Source organism: Molossus molossus, unplaced genomic scaffold, assembly GCF_014108415.1.
Source record: "Molossus molossus isolate mMolMol1 unplaced genomic scaffold, mMolMol1.p scaffold_m16_p_7, whole genome shotgun sequence".
NCBI classification, from domain to species: domain Eukaryota; kingdom Metazoa; phylum Chordata; class Mammalia; order Chiroptera; family Molossidae; genus Molossus; species Molossus molossus.
In genome coordinates this window covers 4,591,914-4,614,711 of record NW_023425401.1, presented here as the reverse complement: position 1 = coordinate 4,614,711, position 22,798 = coordinate 4,591,914, and the positions used below count along the sequence as shown (strand labels likewise).

Sequence of the window (22,798 nt, the reverse complement as noted above, 5' to 3'; positions counted from 1 at the left end):
GCACACAAAGGCCAGTGTGACCGGGACCCATGGGATCAGTCCTTCTTCCTAAAAGAGATGCTGACCAGTAAGACTATCAGCTACCAAACAACAACTTTCTTATACCACCCCCCACACACACACACACACACACATGAAATAGAAAGTATAACTCCTATTCCCCACTGGCAAATACTAAATTCAACAAATGTGTGTCTACTTTGTGCTGGGCGCCTGCAGGTGACACACGCCGAAGAAGCAGTCCTTGCCCCAGACGGGCTTCCTGCAACCTCCTCTGAGGACACCGTTTGGCCAGGAAGGGACATGGATGTGATGCCAAGTCCAGGTGGGGTCCGGAAGTGAGAATGGGCACCTCTGGGCCTCGACCCAGGCAGAGGAGTCTCAAACCACGCTGTCCTGCACCCCAGGTCCACGGTCCCCTGCAACTGCGACCCCTTGGAACTTCTCTCCTTGCCGAGCTGGTCCACCTACAGTCCCCACAGCTACTCCCCTTGCCGAGCTGGTCCACCTACAGTCCCCACAGCTACTCCCCTCACCTCTGCTCTTTCCGAACGGCTCTTCCCAATGGCCCTTGAGGTCCCCATTTCGGCCACTGTCCCCACCTCAAGTACCGCTCCTTCCAGCTGCACCCCCAGTCCCGATGACCTGGACAGGGAAACCGGGCGCGCCCACTGTCACGGAGCGAGAAAGCGGGGCAGTCGGAGAACACGCCAGCGCTCTGCAGGTGGTGCGGTCTGAGCTCTTCATCACGGGAACGCCAAACTCGGAGGACGATTCCTCCCGGGGAGCCCCCACCATGTGCCCCAAATCGGTCCCAGCACGGTCTTCCAGCACTTTTCTATAACAGGAAGTTACAGTTAAAAGCCATTTCACGGTTTTGTCTTTTCGAAATGGTTTCAATCACGGGAAGTAGCTTGAGAGCGAGATTCGAGAACTTCATCATTTGCAGTTGACTGATTTCCTAGACCTTCCAAATGCTGGATTCTACCACAGTAATGACCCGCTGCTCCCAATATAAACGTTCATCAGCGCCAGGACATTGCACAGAGTCGCACTGAACGCAGCAGTCAGCTTACGGATGGCTGCCAGGCACACCCCTCGCCTTCAGGGGTGGCCCGTGCTCGCGAGAGGTGCAGGTGTGCGTCGCCCTGCATATGTGTGGCTGGCGCAGCCGATGGCCAACTCCCAACGAGATGAGGCGCGTGCACATAGACGAGGCCTGGGCGCAGCTGCTGGTCACACAGCAGCACCTGCCGAACACAAACACCCAGTCTCCACAACCTATGCCCAGCAGTCTCTGTCCCTGACAGCAGGGGTATAGCGTTCAGTTTCCCCATCGAGTTAACTGCTGCTGCCCGGGCAAGTCCTGCGAATTGCGAAGCCAAACCGAGCTGGCTTGGACCTGGTTATAGTGACCATTTAAATACCACAGCAGAGCCCTGGCCGGCTCGACTCAGCAGTGAGAGCATGGCCCATGGACCAAAGAGTCTTGGGTTCGATTCCCGGTCAAGGGCACAAACCTCGGTTGCAGGTTTGGGGTCATGTGGGAGACAATCAATCAATATGTCTCTGTCATATCGATGTTTCTCTCCTTCCCTTGCTCCCTCCCACTCTATCTAAAAATCAGTGCAAACATATCCTCAAGTGAGGATTTAAAGATATGAATGAGTAGATAAAGAAATGCAGAGCAGAGGCCGGGTGGGGCCAGGAGGGGCCTGAGACGGCGGGAAGAACACTGAGTACACGACCGTCCACCACGATGCTGCACAACAGTGCCCAGTGGAGAACAGTACTGTCAACTGCACGCGAAAATAAAACATTATTCAGTATTACATGAAAATACATAAACCGAAGAGGGGCTTCAGAACCCGTGTTTTCAAATTTCCTTAACCCTATAAAGGTTGAAATCATTAAAATCTCAAAAACTAGCCCTGGCCAGTTTGGCTCAGCGGTTAGAGCGTCGACCTGCGGTCCGGAGAGACCCGGGTTCGGGTCCCGCTAAGGGCATGTACTTCGGTTGCAGTTTGCCCCCGGCCCTGGTTGGTTGTGCGGGTGGCAGCCACTCGATGTGTCCCTTTCACGTCGATGTTTCTCTCTCTCTCTCCCTTCCTCTCTCTCCCTCCCACTCTATCTGTACAAAAAATGGAAAAATATCCTCGGGTGAGGATGAAAAAAAAAAAATCTCAAAAACTATTATATTAATTCTATTATATGAATTAAATATCCCATTTAACTCCCGTATAATTAATATATTTACGTATTATGTATTCCACTGCTCCCCATGTCCCCTCTATTTTTAAATGTGGGGATCGCCGTAAATATTCTAAAACTTAGTGTATTTGCCCGTCTTCCCATTCAACCCCAGTGGAAGCGGTGGGGAGACAGGGAGGAGTTGGGTTTTTGCCCGCACAGAGGGAGGGAAATGGCAAATGGCACCATAAATGTGAAAGCAGAGCCGTAAAGAATATAGTGTGCGCACTGGACCGCATCCGGTTTCAGAAGGTAAAACACGTTCAAGTAAGACTTTGGATGACATCTCTGTAAACATCACACACAGCGGTACGTGGGCGGGGTGAGCAAACGGGGTTACAGTTGCGAGTGCACAAAGCACATCTGTTCTTGTATTAGTGTTGACTCATGATTGTATCCTTTTCCAACTCACAACTGGGAACCTACTTGCCCCACCCTGTCATACAGGGGTCATTTCTACGAAAGTAATTTTTTAAGTGTAGCGTTTTTACTTTTAAAAAATCAGTTTTCGCCCTGGCCAGTTTGGCTCAGCGGTTAGAGCGTCGGCCTGCAGTCCGGAGAGACCCGAGTTCGGTTCCCGCTAAGGGCACGTACCTCGGTTGCAGTTTGTCCCCGGCCCTGGTTGGTCGTGCGGGTGGCAGCCACTCGATGTGTCCCTTTCACGTCGATGTTTCTCTCTCTCTCTTTCTTCCTCTCTCTCCCTTCCACTCTACCTGAACAAAGAATGGAAAAATGTCCTCGGGAGAGGATAAAAAAAAAAAAAAAATCAGTTCCCTTGTCACTTGGGAGAACTGCGTCACTATTTCTATTCCCTTCTCGTCAACATCTTGAATTTGTTTTTCTCCGTTCATTACACTGTCCTTCTCCTATGTTTTAAAACAATCTACATGCTCACGCCTCTGTTGTTGCACGTATGTGGATTGTGGCTCAGCTGAAGCACTAGCTAGTGTGCACAGACACTCCTGCATGTGTCCCTGGACAGGACGCACTGAGCACAGACACATCCTCTGTCTGCTGCAGGAAAGATGACAGGGTGGCTGAGGCGGTGAGCAAGGCCAGGTTGGCTCAACCTGCTGAAACTCCGGAGCCGCCACTCACGCTCAGACAGGTGACCTCGCCCCTGCGTGACACAGCTCCCTTCACACAACGGGAATCATGCGTCCCTGCATCTTAGGGTCTATATACGACTGAATAATTTAATGTCTGTACAATGATCAGAATAGCGTCTGGCACCATGAAATAGCTGTAAATAATGTGAGATTTTTTTTTTTAATTATGTTTAACTTGCCCTTTCTTCCTTCTCCTTCTCCTCTTCCTCTTCTCTCTCCTTGTCTTCATCGTCACTGTCTCCATCGCAACATTACCAAGTGCTCAACTATCACACCTGGCATTCTCGGTGACACGTGTGCGCCTAGGAAACAAGCGTGGACCTCATGGCAGCGCACGCCCCCCGCAGAGACGGGAGGGTCCCAATAAGCACCAGGGACAGAAACCCAGAGCGTAAGTCCGTGCTCTTCCGACCACGGCACAGGCACCCCTGGAGCTCCACGGAGATGTTCCTTGGGGCACAGTGTTTGCGGGGAACAGTGTCCAGGTCCTCAGCTTCCACGCCGACTTTCCTAAAACTGATGTGTCAGAAAGTGCCTCCCAAGTGGAGCTCGTGTGCCCAAGTCCCCTCCCACAACCACCCTCTTTCCAGGACAGGAAGACGTTCAGCGCACAGGTCCCTGGCGCCCTGTAGCTTGTTGTTCCGGGACAGGAAGACGCTCTGCGCACAGGTCCCTGGCGCCCTGTAGCCTGTTGTTCCAGGACAGGAAGACGTTCTGCGCACAGGTCCCTGGCGCCCTGTAGCTTGTTGTTCCGGGACAGGAAGACGCTCTGCGCACAGGTCCCTGGCGCCCTGTAGCTTGTTGTTCCGGGACAGGAAGACGCTCTGCGCACAGGTCCCTGGCGCCCTGTAGCTTGTTGTTCCGGGACAGGAAGACGCTCTGCGCACAGGTCCCTGGCGCCCTGTAGCTTGTTGTTCCGGGACAGGAAGACGTTCTGCGCACAGGTCCCTGGCGCCCTGTAGCTTGTTGTTCCGGGACAGGAAGACGCTCTGCGCACAGGTCCCTGGCGCCCTGTAGCTTGTTGTTCCGGGACAGGAAGACGTTCTGCGCACAGGTCCCTGGCGCCCTGTAGCTTGTTGTTCCGGGACAGGAAGACGTTCTGCCCACAGGTCCCTGGCGCCCTGTAGCTTGTTGTTCCGGGACAGGAAGACGCTCTGCGCACAGGTCCCTGGCGCCCTGTAGCTTGTTGTTCCGGGACAGGAAGACGCTCTGCGCACAGGTCCCTGGCGCCCTGTAGCTTGTTGTTCCGGGACAGGAAGACGTTCTGCCCACAGGTCCCTGGCGCCCTGTAGCTTGTTGTTCCGGGACAGGAAGACGCTCTGCGCACAGGTCCCTGGCGCCCTGTAGCTTGTTGTTCCGGGACAGGAAGACGTTCTGCCCACAGGTCCCTGGCGCCCTGTAGCTTGTTGTTCCGGGACAGGAAGACGTTCTGCGCACAGGTCCCTGGCGCCCTGTAGCTTGTTGTTCCGGGACAGGAAGACGCTGGGCACCAAGAACACCACAACTCCTCATACACTTTGCCCCACAGGCGCCCTCAGCTCCAGCGAGGCCTCTCCCCCGAAGTGAGAACATGTCCCACCTTCTCTCCTCCCTCCTACCAGTGTACCCCCCTTTCCTGGAAGAAGCATGAAATAAATGAGACACGTACACGCATAAACACTTACACACACGCCTGAGTTTAAGCCGCTTAGCCTTCAAAGGAGCAGAACCACACGAGGTCGTGGTGGATAATACAGAAGCAGTACCGCGAAGACTAAGCAGGATACAAACTTGGAAGCGCAGACGGGACGGCATTCCCGCGTGCGCGGACGCTGCGGGCCTTTCAGGGACCGTGCGCAGCTCAAGTCGGATGCTCCTGCGCGTGCAGTGCCGAGCAGCTGGGGCGGGGGGACAGGCCGGGCAGCTGGGGCGGGGACAGGGTCAACGGAAGAAGAGCCAAGACTGGGCGAACCAGGTGGGAAGGAAGTGACAGAGAGGCCAGGCAAACGGATTCAGCATTACAGCAAGAAAACCCATCGCACAGACCAGTGCATGACGGCCACCGATGAACAAAGCATCACCAGGGACACGCTAGATCCAGAGGGGACGCCTGTATGCTGCGTAGTCCACTCAGAAGCCCGGCACGTTCGCCAGACGTGTGACTAGTAGCATAAGAAAGAAATCAATAAATACGTTTTTAAAACGTAAGCTTCCACAGAAAACAGGAGAAAATATACAAGTGCCAGAAAATATAAAGCTGATAGTATCTTTCCACGCAGACTCCAAGCAGTTCCGCCGCTAACGAGCAGTGGGCGAGGGAGGGAGGTGCCGCTCAGAAATATCACACTACTTAGTGATACACCGAACGGTTGAGGCTTATCTTTTTTTAGTAACATTTATCTATTAATCAAGATGCGGGTTTGTGGTCTGATTCTGGGCCTTGCTGTAAGGTTCTTATCAGCAACAATTTTGTACAACCTACCAGGACTGTATATGCAGACATGAGCTACAGTAAGGCGATGTAGGACGCAGTGTGCATCTTTGAAGCTGAAAGCCAGAACCTAACTAGTATTTTAACGAGCTGTTGAGATATGCACATTTTCGCCAAAGTAACATTCTTTGTGCCGGTATTTTTGAAAAGAAGATAAAACTTAGAATTCCCCCAAACAAACCAGAGGTACACAAAATTGTCATAAGATTCCTCTGCAGCTGCGACCCAAATCCTTCATCAGCAAGATTTATTTCCTCACAATTATCCCAGGTTTGGAACGCAGATCCTTTTCTGCCTAGTTCCCCACAATATATTTTATTATTTTCTATCAATGAAGAGAGAAGAAAGAATAAAATCGCATCGCCGGCATTTTATTAGTAGTATTTATTATTAAATTTTATTATAATCTGGAAAAATCCTCCACGGTTGACATCCTGTTTCTCAGTTCTCTGGAGTCTTAAAGGCAGAGAAAACCTACACAGTAGGTCGCTGGAACTCTCCACTCAAAGCCCGTATCACTGTCCAATACAGCAAGCTGACGCCATCTCCCCTCCAGTCCCTCTCGTAGCACCAGCTTCCAACACACTGTGTGAGTCCCACCTTACTGCCTCCTGGATCTGTCTCTTCCTATTAGCAGGCAAGCTTCGCCAGGGCAGACACCGCACCGTTGTGTTCACCGACCCAGCCCAAGTAAGGGAGAGTGCCCGGCTCCTAGGAAGTGCTCACCAACCTACTGAACGAATGAGCTCTTACTCTGCCTGGCAATTGAGTTTAAGAAGCTATCAATTTGAAGACGCATCTGAATTTCAAATATGTGGCGGCATGAGCATCTGTGAACCATAAAATACCACAGTTATAGATGCAAGAAATATATAACATGATTGTAAGTGGTGAATAGCTTACAGTCAGAAACCCTGTCACGAGATGCTCATCATTTGCTTAAATCCTGGAGTTGGTTTAATCCACTGGGACTGATAGAAATGTACAGACCTTCAAACCAAGAGCCAAAAGCTCAGTGACGCCAAATAATCCTTTCGAGATCAAAATAAAAGGCGGGGTCCCTGATTGAACCAAAGTTGCTCAGTCTCTTGCCGACTGAAAGAGCATCAGTGGCGGTTTGGCCTCTAGTAGAAAAGCAAGACAGATGTTACAGCAGAGAGGCTGGCTTCAGGTAACGCAATCAGTGAAAAAGAGCACGCACCGCCCCCTCCTTACTTAGGAAATACTCTTCCTCCCCCTTCCTGACAGACTGCTGAAACTCTTTTTCCACTTTCAAATTAGTATTAATTAACAGCTGGTAAAACTGTTGTTATTGTAACAACAATCTCAGTCAATAGGTCATAAGGCTTTTTGCTTAAAGGATCTTTTCTCTGAGACATTATCTCCTTGAGGATAAAGGAATCGAAGTTCCCTCCTGAAGACTCGGGCACCTTTTTCCAAATTAAAATCCTAATCCTACTTTAAACACTTACCCGTGATACCAATCAGATTTCCTGCTAAATTGTACTTCCCAATGTTGGGCCTTCCATAATATGGTCAATAAGTTTTCATGGTCTTTTTATTGCTGGGGTTTGCAGGACTGCCTAGAATTGTAGTCACTAAATGTGGGTGAACTTGACCTCGAACTTTCTCCCAACAGCCTTGATTCTCACAATTAACCTAGGAGGTAAGTACAACAATCGTTATTCCTGTTCCATACATGATGCGATTTAAGCTTGGCGAGCTGGGGACTTTGCCCAAAGTCCCACGGTTAATAAGTGGCATTGTCAAAATTGAATCCCCAGCCCTGTGGCTCTGGGGCCAGCACATTTCTTGCAATCCCAGATTTAATGTCCAATGTCTAGGAGCTTTCCTTCCCTTTCTCTTCCCTCACATAACAAATGGTACTTGTCCCAAAAGCTGGCTTGCTCAGTGCTGAAACCTCAGCCACAGTAAGTTCATCAGTATGATCGCGGTAATGCCCTACCCAGTTACACGTGCATCTTAGCTCTAACATTGTGAGATCAGGCTCAGCACAGACGACTGTAAATGCACAGTGCTGACAGCCAGGTAGCCAGCTTCGGGGGGGGGGGGGGGCAGAAATTTCATTTTCCTGTGCCTCAAATTCTGCATTTGCAAAAGTGAGTTGAAATGTAGGTGAACTAAGGTCTGTTCCTATTTAAAAACCTCATATTCGAAACCCTTATTGATACTGTCAGTCAGATCTCTTGCTAAATTCTACTTCTGAGTATTTAGTCGTTCATGTGAGTGTTGAAAGAGAAAGAGGAAATTATAAACCCGAGCTGTCACAGACTGCGGTGGATCAAGAACGTGAAAGCATAAACAGAAGTTGAACTCGATCCGACCGCTCAGCCTGATGAAGAAGCCCACCTGCCCCGTTACAACTGCTGGAGGTTTGAGGCTAAACGAGCCCCACGTGGACGGAATTGCCACAGCGGCCCTTCTGGGATACAGGAGCTGTTTCCGTTCAGCTTATAACACACTTTTTTTTAGTAGACAGCAAAACTACACTTTTCTCATTTTAAATGCCCCGGCTCTTCCCCCAAGGTGATTGTAAAGTCTCCAAAGGTCACTAATTTGTCCCTTAAAGCAACCCTGTAAAATTCTCTGTGACGTATGACAAAGGTTCACACCTTCCCAGTCCCTTCAAGAAACAGCGTATAAATCACAGAGTCTCTAAATAGAGCCATGCTACCCAGTATTGTTGTCGAAAAGATTTAAAACTTAAATTTCCCTTATTTTTTTTTCTCCTTTGCAGCTTTCAAGGCCACGTAATCTGCTTCAATCTCCAAGATACGTTATTTTTTCAATAAGTGAATAAATAAAATGGATTTCTTTTTTCACTACGTGTTTTGGCAAAAAGCTTTCTTTGTTGGAGCAAATTTTCCTTGTATATTATCTTTATATGAGTAAATCTCTATGAAGATGTAAATTATTTCTACATCATCTATCAGTTGAGCCTTTCACTAAAAGTAGTTTCGAATAGTCAAAAAACCTTTGATCTGTTTTTATAGAAAGTTATTATAATTACCATCAATAATATCCATGAAATACTTTCTATTTTAACAAATGAGTAACCTACCAGGGCACCATCCTAAGTCACAAAAACAGAAAACCTATCTTAAGTTACCAATAAAATTATTTCTCCGATCTCTTCCCCTTTGCCTCTCTGCTGTACTTCCTCCCAAAAAAATTCTTTCCCGCAAGAATCAGCATGGTGGTTGCCAGAGGGAGGGTCCAATACCCGGGGATGGGAGATGATCTGACTCTGGGGGGTGGGCACACAATGCAATATAGAGATCATGGCTCAGAGCTGTACACTCGAAACCTACATAATCTTATTAACCTATGTCACTCGAATAAATGTAATTATTTTTAATTTTGTTTAAATTCTTTCCTCAAAAATTTCCCCCCCAAAAAGCAAATTTCCCTGTCCCTCCCATCCCTCTCCTCTTTCTTGTCACTTTCTTTGAGACGGGAGTCAGGGCTTCAGACATACCACCTAAGTCCAACTAAATAGAGCCATGCTACCCAGTATTGTTCAGATATCTGAATTTCAATAATTAAACCAAGCAAAACATGCATAGAAAGATCTGGGCCCAGAAGGTGACTTGCCAGAGAAATGTTAACTGTTATTATCCCAATCTCATTAGCTCAGGAATATTTCTTCTACGAATACAGGGAGCACAACTGGCATTTAACAGTGCCCGTGTGAATGCCAGGGCCCGAAAGACATCCGACGAAGCCCGTCACGAATTCGCATTTCAGAAAGTCAGGAGGAAGAGCGGGTGTTTCATTACTGTTTGGTTTGTGTTTCCTTAGTAAAGGTGTTTGTGGGGAGACATTTTTTTTTTTTTAATGTTTGACTTCTTTTTTTTTCTTTCAAATGGTAAAAGAAACAGTTAACTAGGAAAAGGAGGGAATGAAAATAGTCATTGGCTAAATGAACAAACAAAACAGAAACAGACTCACAGACACAGAGAACAGACTGATAGTGGCCAGAGGGGAAGGGGGATGGGAGGACAGGGTACAAAAGGTGAATAGAATGAGAAGTATACACTGTTAGCTACAAAATAGTTCCGGGGATATGAAGTACAGTGCAGGAATTACAGTCAATAACACGAATAATTAGAGATGGTGTCAGAAGGGCACCAGATTTATAGCACGGTGATCACCTTATAGGTTATAGAAATGTCTGATCACTGGGTTGTAGGCCTGGAACTAATGCAGTATTGAATGTCAACTGTTAATTGACAACTTAAAAAAATTAAAGAAAAGAGTCATTTGCACACTGTGCAACCCAGAAGATTGCTATCAATATCCTTCTTTGATCTGATTGGTTCTTATAATGCGTTCCCACATGACCATAAATGATTGGTCAGGCAGCGTGGTCTCCGAAGCCGACTACGGTGCTCCATGGTCCATTGCAATTCAAGTTCACTGAATGTTTCCCATCCCCAAACTAATTAATGGTCAATACAGACGATATGGACTGTATCGAACAGCAGACAAAAGGAAAAAAATAGTACAACCTTGTGATCCAGAGTCATTATTTCATATCCGGGCATATATTCTTCTGATATTTTTCCAAGCCAAACTTTTGCTTGTGCATTTGATTCTCCGAACCTTAAGTTATTTTTGTTTTTATTATTTAACCTAACAACATAAGCTTTTGCTCATGTTACCATCAACTCTTCATAGGCTGTACTTTAACAGAGCATTCGATCAGTGAACATCTCATGACTTATACTTTGCCTGAATGATGGGTAATTGCATTCACTTATTTTTTAGCACCATAAGTAATTCTATAAGGAACATATCAGGCACAAAAATGTTTCCAGTATTTCAAAGTCTTTACTTAGAATATATTCCTCAAGCCCTGGCCAGGTTGCTCAGCGGTTAGAGCGTCAGCCCACAGACCAATGAGTCATGGGTTCGAATGCGGTCAAGGGCATGTACTTCAGTTGCGGCTTGGTCCCGGCCCTGATCGGGTCATGGGGGAGGCAGCCAGTCAATGTGTTGCTCTCCCCCCCCACACTCTATCTGAAGATAATAGAAAAAATATATATATTTTGGGTGAGGATTTAAAAAAGAAGGAATATATTCCTCAAAGTTAAACTACTATATATCAACAACCATAATCACAATTAAAAGGCAATAAGATGCCTGGAATCTGTGACAAAGTAATACAGGGCAGGGTGTTGGACGGGAGCTACAGACGAGAAGAGATCGCATTTGTTTCTGTGTCCAAACAAAAATATCAAGCAGGCTGCACGCTAGAAGGAAATGTGAACACACATTCACTCGAGCCGAGACGGAGTCTTCGGGCTCCTGCAGCCCGCTGCCAAATCGCTTCCCTGAAGAGCGCGATCCTTTTTACTCCCACCGTCCTGCGTTCGGTTGACCGGGAAGCCTCTATCTCCAGTCCTCTCTTCTTTGAAGTCTTTGCTTACACACTGACTTGGGCGCATCTCTGACCTGCGGCAATTTTTCTCCGTTGCGATATGTTTCTGGGCTTTCGCTTTATGCCGGACACTTGTTCCTGCGTCTGTGATGCTCTGCCGTTCCCCTGGCGAGCGCGGCTCCGCTCAGAGCGCAGGCTGGGTGACGCGGTGATCTGCCTCCGGGGACGCAGGTCGCACTGATGGTGCACACGCTCTTTCACACTGTGTCCACTGGTGTGAGAACGAGTGGGGTTGCCAGTACGCTGCTGGGCTTATAAAGTGGCTCCAGAATCCCACTGTGCATATATCAGACACACACACACGCACAAAACACAGAAAAATCCTGGGGGTACATGTCCTAATAAAAATAGTAGCTTCTTGGGGTTTTGAGACTAGAAGCGATTTTTACAAATATCTTTATCCTTACTAATATGCTTTAATTTTAACAATGAATGTTGTAAATGTACCGTTTTTAAAAATTATCAACTAAAGTAACTCAAAATCATCAATATTTGAACAACTGATTTTGCACGCATGTCAATTTCCAGCTCAATTATATCAACAGTCTCTCAACTTGATACACTGGATTTATAATCACTACACAATGTGATAGCTAACAGGATCATCCTTAAATAACACAATTTTGCTTCTAAATTTCCAAAATAGAGTTTTAGACCTAACGATTTTCCAAAGCTACTCATACGAACAAGAACATTAACAAATGCACTAATAAGGTATAATTAACAACTAGAAATTAATGATTAGAATATTTAAACCAGTAAATTTCTAGTAATAAGGCTTTCCTTGACTAAAAATTTAACATCTCTATAAGATGGACACCCTCGTGTGTCCATGTCTAGCAATTCTAACACCTGCTACCCACAGGGCCCTCGATCTAGCACCCGTCCGAGTTGTGTGACCTGGGAGCGAAGCACCCATCTCCGAAGTCAGTGTTCTAAGGTCGTCATGGATCTATGATTCAGTATCAGCTCAAAGAGAAACTGAAAGCGAAGTTGGTCATTAAGAAGCTTCGTCATGGGATTCGGGGAGAGGAACACAGAACACAACACACAGCTGATGTATATAAAATTGTGTACTTGAAACCTATATAATTTTATTTACTAAGGGGACCCAAATAAATTCAATAAGAGTTAAAAAACGAGAAAGAAGCTTCCTCATGATAGAAAACGTATTCATCGCCCAGAGCAAGAACTGGGCGGCCTGGAACAACGGAAGCTTTAATCTCGCAGTCCCGCCGGGCAGCAGAAGGGTGAATCGAGGCGTCGTAGGGGCATGGACCCCCGAAGGGGCTCGGGCGGGGTCTGTCCAACACTTCCTGCCTGTCTCCCGTAGCCACAGGTGCTCCTTGGCTTGCTGACGGTCGCCTTCCCTCTGCATATGTCTATGTCCAAATTTTCCATTTTTAATAAGGACACTAGTCATACTGGATTAGGGCCTACCCTGGTGACGTCATTTTAACTTGATTACCTCTGTCAAGACCCCATTTCCAAGTAAGATCACCTTCTGAGGTGCTGAGGTGTAGGACTTTCTTGATGGGGACACAACGCAGCCCGTAACTGTGGTGTGCTGGCTCATCTCTGGGGGCCTGCTGGTCTCTTCTGCCCTCTGCCCCCAGGCTGACTTCTGTGAATGACACCACCCAGACTTCCTTGATTTCTAGCTGCCAGTCAGGTTCAGCACATGGGAGGCATTTACTGGAGGTCACGAGCTAATAGGAAGAAGGCAGGGCATCTGCCACCACCCGTCCCCACCAGGCTGTTGTTTCGGTAGTGGCTACATTCAGCCACAGCTGACCTAGTTCCGGTCCACTAGCCCCTCCCCCATACTTCTAGCTCTCAGCAGCCATACAGGTGGTCCCATCCCCTCTCCTGGCCCCTCCTTGTATGAGGCGATCGTCACCTCCCACTGTTGCCAGTCACTGGGCATGTCACTATGTCTTCTTGGTTGAATCCCACACTACTGGCCCACCCTTCTGCAAACAGTCCCTGCATTAAACACTCTTCATCACCCCAGTAATACGCCATCTCTTTCTCACCAAGACCCTGTCTGGTGCATCAGGCTAGACCAATGCGTTACTTCAGATGATCCGAATGATTTGCTCACCAAACACCTGAACAGCACTTCAACGTCCGGCACGGACACCTCAAAGACACACCTGGAATAACTAGTAGTGAGGCACACTCCGGGTCATACATAACTGGTTCCCTTTGGCTGTGCTCTCTCCCTCACCCGTGTCTGGGGAGGCAGCGTGGGAGAGGTTAGAGCATGGACTTCGGAGGCAGACGCTTCCCACTGCCTCCTGCCTCCTCCACGGACTGCACTGTGAACTAAGCCCTCTCTGCACACTAATAACAGTGTACGGGTCACAGGGCTGCTATGCGCAGATACATCGGATCGCTGACATTCATTTTATAAGTGTGTTAGTTCATGTGTGCACGTGCATGTGCGTGTGTGTGTATGTGTGCACACGCTTAGAACAACACCTGGCATAGGAAGGGTTCTGTGAGCATCGGCTGCTATTATTTTTTCATTTTCCTCTGATGATTTTCCCCCTCAATCTACGCGTCACATCAGTCTGGCCTCAATCATTTCGTGTGGCCCCTACCTGTCCAATCAAATGAATGCTAGGAATACATAAAAGCAGCCAGCTGTTTAACTTCCACTATCCAAACTACCGATGGTTGAAAAGGTCAGTGGGCGCCACCACGCCTGCGATGCCTGGTTCTCTGACCCCCATTTGGCAGAACATGTTCAATCCGCAGGAGTTTTATTTCCTTACAACTCATTTTTGATGGCTTTGCTGTCAGGTACGATTTGGTTTTCATCAATCCCCCTCTCGCAGGCCGATCCTGGCTCCCCCAAACTCTGTCCAGGCTTTCAAACGGCACTAAGCTAACCCCTCCTTCAGCTGGAGAAATCTTCCTTACTAGTGCTCTTTATTCCAACACGCGCATGTCTGGTTTCGTTTCATTGTAGGGGATAAGAGGTGGTGTTGGAGCCCAGACACTGCTTATAAAGGACATGAAAAATCATCAAATTTAGTACCTTTTTAGGAAAAGGTAAGGAATTGGAGAGAAAACCTGGGGGGAAAACCCTCCTTGATCTTTGCAAATGACAAGTCTTCTTTTTAAGTTAAAAACAAACAACTTTATGAAAAAGTTGCTTACTTGGCTTACCAGGACATACGTCAGCTACAATAACTGCAATGAACAGAAAGGGATTATTGTGCCTGTATACAATGGCTCTGAGGTGCATTTAAATGTACTCTACTTGTATATCTCTATGTGCACTTTTTATCAACACATCAGAAATACCGTCTCTGGATCTTGGGGGAGCAAGGCTCAACTTAGAGACGCGCGTTCTCGCTGTGAGGCAGGAGCGGTAGGAGCAGAGGTCGTTACCACAGACGCAGACTGGAGGCCTGGCGGGCTCATCGGCAGAGAAGACAAGCGGCCAGGAGCACGCTCTGAGGTGAGAAGTCCGAATCCTCCCTCCTGCGTGTACTGGGTGACCTCCGGCCACTGGCCTAACCTCTGTGAGCCTCCGCGTCCTCATAATAAAATAACGGCTCTTGCCTCGCACAGCTACTGGGACATTTCAATAATACATATAGAACATTTGGGACAATTCCCAGCACACAGTTAAGCTCTTAAAACCTTTTAGTTCTAACATCTCCCATTGTATATGTAGCCCAGAACTACAGACAGTTCTATACAAGATGATAGTCGTTTTAAAGAGAATACTTTGTTGCAATTAAATATTTTTACTTTCTTCTCTCCTGCTTCTAGGAGTCACACTGCTCATACACACTTATGTACAACCCGGTTGATTTGAAAGAATGAATTTTCAGTGGTGACTGAGGTTCACACCGAAAACAATAAACCGGATCCTGAGTTCATGTCTGGACTTGCTCGGAATTACAGAGAAGGTTAATTACCACTTTAAATGTGATGAGTGGCTATTACCTTGTTTTCTTTTTGAGAAAAGGGCAAAACATTCTTACTCTATGCAAACATGTTCCTGTTGACATTGTCATCATTGCTGTTTATGACCTCCGGTTTTCTTGCAAATCAAGCAATTAGATTTAAACAAACATTTGTGAAATGGAAGCAAAAATCACTTCCTCGGCATATTTGGTATTTCTTAAAGGTCTCCCAGAAGTAACACCCTCCAATTAATACTTATCCTTCCACACCGCATGGAGGTCTGTGCCGCTTACGGGCAGCCCGCTGCCAACCTGCGAGGGTAATAGTGGGATTTGGCTGCGTGAAAAAAAAATACGCTGAATTATGAAGAACAAATAATATCTCATCCAACTGAAACATGCTAGAAGACTAAAGAGGCCAGGAGACAATTAGAGCCACTTTTCCTCACCTCAACCGGATCTACTAACTGTCAGAGTTACTCTCTACTCAAGGGCTCTACTGTTTTCCTATAAGAGTCAGCCTCGCTGCACAAGATACTGCTCCATATCGGTGTCCAAGTACGGAAGGCACCCCCATAAGTAAAGCATGCATCATTCGGTTTGCTCTTAACTCTTGCTGCTGGGGAACTGAAATGCCTACCCAGGGATTCTCTCCCGGAGCAACCAAGCTGCTAACCTCGCTAGGGTAGCGCGTAGCATCCCACACACCTGCTCATTGAATACGAGGACAGGAACGCTGTCAGGCCTCCTGTCACGTTCGATGCTTAGTTTTTCCCACTAACCATTAAGAAGCCTAGACTTTCACCATTCAAATAATTTTAGGTCTTCAAGGCCTTCAGAGGAGAGAGAAAGACAGACGCGAATGTCTTGCATTGGGGACAGAAGAGCAGTCTAGGACTAAGTCCTCCTGACACCCGCACGTGGATCTTTAACACCTGTGCATCTGAAAGGACCTCAGGCCTTCCTGCAGCTCTTCTGTAGCCTCTGCCGGCGCCAGTACCCACCGGAATCCCCCCCCCCAGCCGTTCACCCTTCCGCTTGCCTCCCCGCCTCCCACCGCCCTCGGACTTCGTGGCCCTCGGACTTCGTGGCCCTCGGACTTCGTGGCCCTCGGACTTCGTGGCCCTGTGCTTTCCGTGGCGTCCGGGAAGCGCCTCCAGGGGATGTGGGAGGTGAGGGGGCGGCTCGGGTGCTCCTGGCCCCTCTTTCTAGCCGTCCCTGTCTTGTTTCTGGGGACTCGGGTTCGATGTTGGTCTGCTGGGTTTGGAGGAGTGGTTTTGCTTCCCCTTGAAGGGGAAAAGGCTTTTCTCAGGGGTACATCTCAAGTTCCCCAACTACAAAGAGGCACCGAATCTGGACAAGTGCTGCGGCAACACGGAGGCTCACAGAGCCCGGACCTGCGGACTGAGATGTAACTTCGGCCTCTGCCGGGTCTGCCTGCCGTTCGAAGGAACGCTGGGTGCTGCAAAGGGGAGCTGGAGGGGTCAACTATACCCGTTCAGCCTGGGCAGGAGGTGGTGGAATCAGGAGAAGTTTCGAACGTGGCTGATTTTAAGCTACCAACACGAAGTTGCTAAATGCAAGGTTGGGGAGAAAGGCGCACACAGGCTCCTGGGAGCCAGTTCAAGCCCCGGCCGTGCTGGGTCGTTTACCAACATACCGAGTAGCAAGTGTCCCTTCTAATGGGCCCACCTGCCCCATTTTTGTATGAGTTTCAGAAATGTCTATTTTCGATTTTGTCTTGTTCAAGATGCACCCAGTAGTGTATATAGCAAGTCACGAGCAAAGGTGCTTTGCCTGCCTGTTTTCTTGGCTGTTGTGTCACAGTGGCTAGTTCTGTGCCCAAAGTCAGCTTTAGAAAATATTTACCAAATGCATAAATTGCCAACATTTTTAAATATAACAAAATATTATAGAAGTACCCAGTAGAAGTACAGTACATGTAACCAACACATGTGGAAAATAAAATAATCACACAAAAAAAAGAAATTGTCAAGTTATAGGGTAGCTTATAAATGATCAGATGTGCCCGGCCGGTGTAGCTCAGTGGATTGAGCGTCCTCCTGTGGACTGAGAGGTCCCAGTTCGATTCCCCGTCAGGGCACATGCCTGGGTTGCGGGCTCCATCCCTAGTAGGAGGCGTGCAGGAGGCAGCTGATCGATGTATCCCTCTCATATCGATGTTTCTCTCTCTCCCTTCCTACCTCTCTAAAAAAATCATTAAAAACTATTTAAAAAATAGAAAGAAATTATCAGATGCAACCCCTTCATCTTATTTAAAAAATAAAAAATAAATAAATAAAAGACCCACAGAAGTTCATTCATAAGTTAATTGGCACACAGTTCCTTAGTGCCCGAGTGAGCCTAGAACCCAGTTTCTTGGTATCTGGGCCACATCTTGGCCAAGCAGATGACCAGACCGCCCCTCCGGTTCCTGCCTACTTGAGCTGATAACCTGCAGGGAATCTGCTGACATCGGGAGCAGACCTTTCCATTGGTTTTCCACATAAATATGTAACTCAGAACGACATTCAATACGGTATCTCATCAAAGAAAAGTCAAGCTCATTCAGAGAGTATCGGAGACGAGAGGAAACCTGTGATTAGAAGGGATGCCTCGGATGAATGTTTTCTCAGCACAGCATCATAGGAGCTGAGCTCAACCCAAACTCTCTGTTCATGCCGTCTTTAAATTTGGAATAATCGCTTAACTTAATTTTCTGTCACTCTCCCCTCTATCTAAGCATTAGGACGGAGGTCATATAAAACTGGACCTTCTGTTGATTCCAGAAATGATGATCAAGCTCCTTCCACAATTCAGGCACATACGATATAAAGCTGTAAATATGGCCGAAACCTGTCAACCTCTTTATAAGATTGCAAGAATGGCATAAAGTCTTCGTTAATTAGAGAGAAGAAACGTCTTTCTGGAGACAACATCTGAGACACGCTTACAGAAGCCATACCATTCTGCACTCGATGTCTATGAATAATCCAATCAAGGTGACAGCCTCTATGGGTGATTCTATTGTGAAACAGATGAGTCACGTAGAATCCAAATTTAAAGAACGAATCCACAATAAAAATTACAGCTATGATTGCTGTGTTTTAACGAATTACTGATGATAGCTCTCCTTCTCCTGAGAAATTCTTTTTCTCCATTTCATTATGGGGTATCATTTTAAAATCCGCATCCGATAAATGCACTAAAGGATCATACCTAGATACATCACTTGAAAATAACTGGAAACATCACTCCTTCAATTTCCAGAGCAAAAGCTGAGGACCCCAGGGTAACTGCAGTAGGTTCAGTTCATTGAGCCCATATTCCCCTCACACCTAAGGCAGTTTTCTCTTTTTTTCTTCAGTACGATCTTATTACTGCCTAATTATCCATATTGTTTTTCTTCCTCTTTGTTAAACTGAAATTCACTGGAACAGTTTAACCTTTCATTTAGAATCATTAAATATACCCCCTCCTTCACTGATAATTGGTTTCTCTCTTTATTAACTAATTTCCTCCCTCGATTTGCCCAATTTGGATCCATTCTGTTAATGTATTCTCTACCTTCTTTCAACTCAATTAACACACTGTCACTGTTACCAAAGCTTCCCTGTTACTTCTTCAAGTTCTCGTTGCTCTGCAAAGATCCTCTGGTAGAATAATGGATTTTTAATAAACCTGGGATATTTTAATGAATCTTCTGTGAGTCTACAGTGAAAGGTATATGAGACCTGCTGCTCACTCCGAGGTGTCTCCCACCGCATCGTCATGATATCTACAGTCACTCTCCAGCCATCTGAACTCAAGTCTGCAGGGTCACCGGGACCTCTCACAACAGAGTAAGCCCTGTTCTGATGGTCGTTTCCACAGCCGAGTCAAACCACGCCAGCTTCAGCGCCAGCACTGACAAAGTGAGACCCACAGACACGGGCCTTCGGTAAACACAAAAGTGACCTCTGAAGGCAAGTCGACCTGCCACTAGATTAGGCGAGGAGTGACCTTTCATGAGATGGGTCACCACGGCTTCTCGTTAATGGAGAGGAACAATTATCTGGGGGGAAACAAGCATTCCTCTCCCTCCTTGCACAGAAATGGTTCCCTGCGCTCCAGAGCACGGGGCACGCTGGGTGGCTGTCGCTTCAACCCCATTCCCTTCCGTCCCAGCCACAGACACATTTCCCAGTAACCGACACCTGCCACCCGCACTCACCACACAGTTCTGTGCGTGTGTGTGCACACGTGTGTGCGAGAGAAATGGGAAGGTAACTACTGACCTTGGATGCAGAAACGTTACGCTGAAGCTCCTCCCCATTTCCAGGACCTAAACCGTGAAACCTACGGAATCTCACACCGGTTTTCATAGAAACGAGTGGGCAGAGTGGCAGCTGGTGGGACAGGAATCTGATGTGGACGAAAGAGAAGGCATAACCAGGATGTGCTTACCCACCGGCGTCTCACAAGCTCAGCTCCGAAAATACATCAGAATAAATTACAAGGAGTGAGGAAATGTAGGGTTTCTATCGCTTACTTCTTTTGAATAATGTTAGACAAATGGGGAAAATCTTTGTTCTCACTCTCCTGTGAAACCCTCACCTGCCAACTTTTAATTTCTCAGTTTTCACTAATTTCAACAAGAGACCATCTTAACAAGCGTATGTTCATTCGATGCCTTTGACCAAAATCAGCCCTACGGTTCGAAGTCTCCTCATCTGGTCTAAAATTTCTGTTTAATGTGCCATCTTGGCTACCAATCTTTAACAAGTTTTCAAATCAGTCTGACTGTAGCGTTAAGAGTATGCAACACGTTTTCCTGACATTCTGAGCAACTGGTTCTTATGTCCGGCTCCTAAATATTCCATCTTTATCCCTAAAACTGTTTTTATGCATTTTTTTTTTTAATAAAAGAGACCTCAGAGATCAACTAATCTGTACCTCTTATTTTGCAGTCGCTGAAACTGACCCAAAGAGTAATTAAGATAACCTGTGCAGGGTCAGGCCGCCGGTCCGTAAGTGATGCAGCTGAAAGAAACAAGATCCCCCAAAGGCTACCCTGCACCCAGGCCAAGGACTGGGCCAGCCGGGGGTCACAGGCTTGTTTTGTGTAAAAGAAAATAATAATGTTTAACTAATTAGTCAAGAAGTTAAATATAGTCAGTGTTTCAAATGTTTGACAGGAATCTTTGTAAAAATTCACTTCCTTATACTATTTTCAGACACTATTAGAACTTTTTACACTTTTTTTTATGACTTAAAACAATTTTCTTTTTTTTTTTTATTAAATAATTTTTGTTACAGATGTTTCTCCTTTTTCTCCCACAGATTCCCCCCTTCCCCTCCCTCCCTGCCCTTTCCCCAGTTAAAACAATTTTCTACTGCACTCTAACAAATTAAAACAAGCGTAAGGGTTTAAAATAATACCATTTATTATCTCACCGTTCTTCACGGTTGCCTAGAACAGATGTCAGGCAGGCTCCGCTGGGTTCTCTGCTTAGGGGCTCAGAAGGCCAAAATCAAGGGGTCAGCTGGTCTGAGCCCTCCTCTGGAACACACTGCGTACAAAGCGACAAACAGCCCCGGGGTAAAAAGGCTGGAGATGGGCTCACCGCAACACGGTGCTCTTCACGCTGGGGTTTTGCCCCTTAATAGTGCCTCAGTGACATTAGGTTTTCTGTTTTTGTTTTTTTAATCCTCACCCGGGGACATTTTTCCATTTTTTGTTCAGATAGAGTGGGAGGGAGGGAGAGAGAGAAACATCGACGTGAAAGGGACACATCAAGTGGCTGCCTCCCGCACGACCCAACCGGGGCTGGGGACAAACTGCAACCGAGGTACTTGCCCTTAGCAGGAACCGAACCCAGGACTCTCGGGACCGCAGGCTGACTCTCTAACCGCTGAGCCAAACTGGCCAGGGTGGTACTTTTTTTTTTTAATGCAACATTCTCATTTTCCTCAGTGTGGGCCTCAGTTTCAAATCAACTTGTCTATCATAACTGAACCTGGGAATCCGACACTGGCTGATCTTAGTGGCCTATCTTTAAGTACACATCTACATCTTATTGGTTCCAAAAGTATTTAAGGTAGGTTGACACACCGATGTGATAGGCTATATTACTGTGTTGTATTTCCTGCTTGAAACCTAAGCAGTAGGCTTCTCTAAAATTTAATTACTTTTCTCTTAGAATTATTATTTAAACATATTCAAAATACTTTTCCTTGGCAGCTTGATCTGACTCCTTACATATAATATATAATGTGCATTTGGGCTCCTTCTTTGTATAGACTGTCTTGCACTTAAAAAAAAAAAAATTTGGCCCTGGCCAGTTTGGCTCAGCAGTTAAGAGCATCGACCTGCAGTCCAGAGAGACCCGGGTTCAGTTCCCGCTAAGGGCACGTACCTCGGTTGTAGTTTGTCCCCGGCCCTGGTTGGGTTGTGTGGGTGGCGACCACTCAATGTGTCCCTTTCACGTCGATGTTTCTCTCCCTCTCTCTCCCTCCCACTCTATCTGAACAAAATATCGAAAAATGTCCTCGGGTGAGAATAAAAAAAAATAAAAATAAAAATAAATAAATAAATAAAAATTTGGAACAGGCCCGGCTGGTGTGGCTCAGTGGTTAAGTGTTGATCCATGCACCAAAAAAAAAAAAAAAGTAACTGAGGCTGAATTTTTTTGCATGAGAATAAACAGTTACAAACGTAAGTACACCCTATTTCATAGAATGTAGCCTATATAACTTTGTTCTCTGACAACTTCCAGTCGTCCCTCAAAGATTATGAGATTCGTGAAAAGGGTTGAGGAGAAGCTGTGGAGATCTCCTGCGGCTACGTTACCATAAACTCCCCAGAATTCAACACTGCAGTGTATGGTCACTGAACTGCATTTCCAAAAGGCAGCCCGTCTCTGAACTAAGAAAATGTTTTGTCGCATAATTAAATGTACAGAAATTGTACAGGACGGTTTATTCTACTAAAGAACACCAATTGTTATTAAAGACAACCTTAAGGGCACCAACATTTTGTAAGCCTACGAAAAGCATTTACAAAATCAGTTAAATCTCTGTCAAATAATAGCAATAACGCGTATACCCTCTCGTTTTCTTTTACAGTCTCATTTGTAAATATACTTAGCAATGAATGTAACTTGCCATGCATAACAGAAGGTGCCAACAACTAAATCTCTCCTCAAAATGAACTGCAAACACAGAGAGCACTCTTCAACATTTTTACAAATAATTTTTTTAATACCCCAAAGCGAAATCCCAAGTATCGCATCCTACCTTTAAAACTCTTTTTTGAAAGTCATCGTCTTTTAAAACTTGTGTTCCTGAAATATACAATAGTAACTGCAAACTCAGAAAACTATTGGGCTGTAAACAAAATTAGGAATCAGTGCAGTTAGACAGATAAGATACACAATTATATTCTCCCAGCTTGACAGATAACTGGCTCTTAATATAATTATGGGTCATTATTGCTCTGGGCATGTGTTTGAAAACATGAATTTTGTTTTTTAGCAGACTCCAATGAATTTCCCTTGGTGGACAAAGGACCTTTAAGGATTTACAATCACTCAAGACA

The 22,798-nt window shown here is 46.4% G+C and overlaps 1 protein-coding gene across 26 annotated transcripts in view; it reads right to left on the bottom strand.

The window, feature by feature from the left end:
* Nucleotides 1–22,798, bottom strand: part of IMMP2L (inner mitochondrial membrane peptidase subunit 2) — a 690,201-nt gene that overhangs the window by 605,279 nt on the left and 62,124 nt on the right. Inside the window, exons 5-7 of one of the 26 annotated variants that reach the window (XR_004957318.1) lie at nt 20,656–20,771; nt 20,155–20,290; nt 19,520–19,623 (exon numbers count right to left, since the gene is read on the bottom strand). The exons of 20 other annotated variants lie outside the window; for them this stretch is intronic. Coding sequence is in view for 4 of the 6 variants with exons in the window: in XM_036246425.1 (XP_036102318.1) it covers nt 7,428–7,488 (61 nt within the window). In the remaining 2 variants the exon portion in view is untranslated. 5 more of the 26 variants (XR_004957317.1, XM_036246427.1, XM_036246425.1 and 2 more) reach the window with 5 other exon arrangements.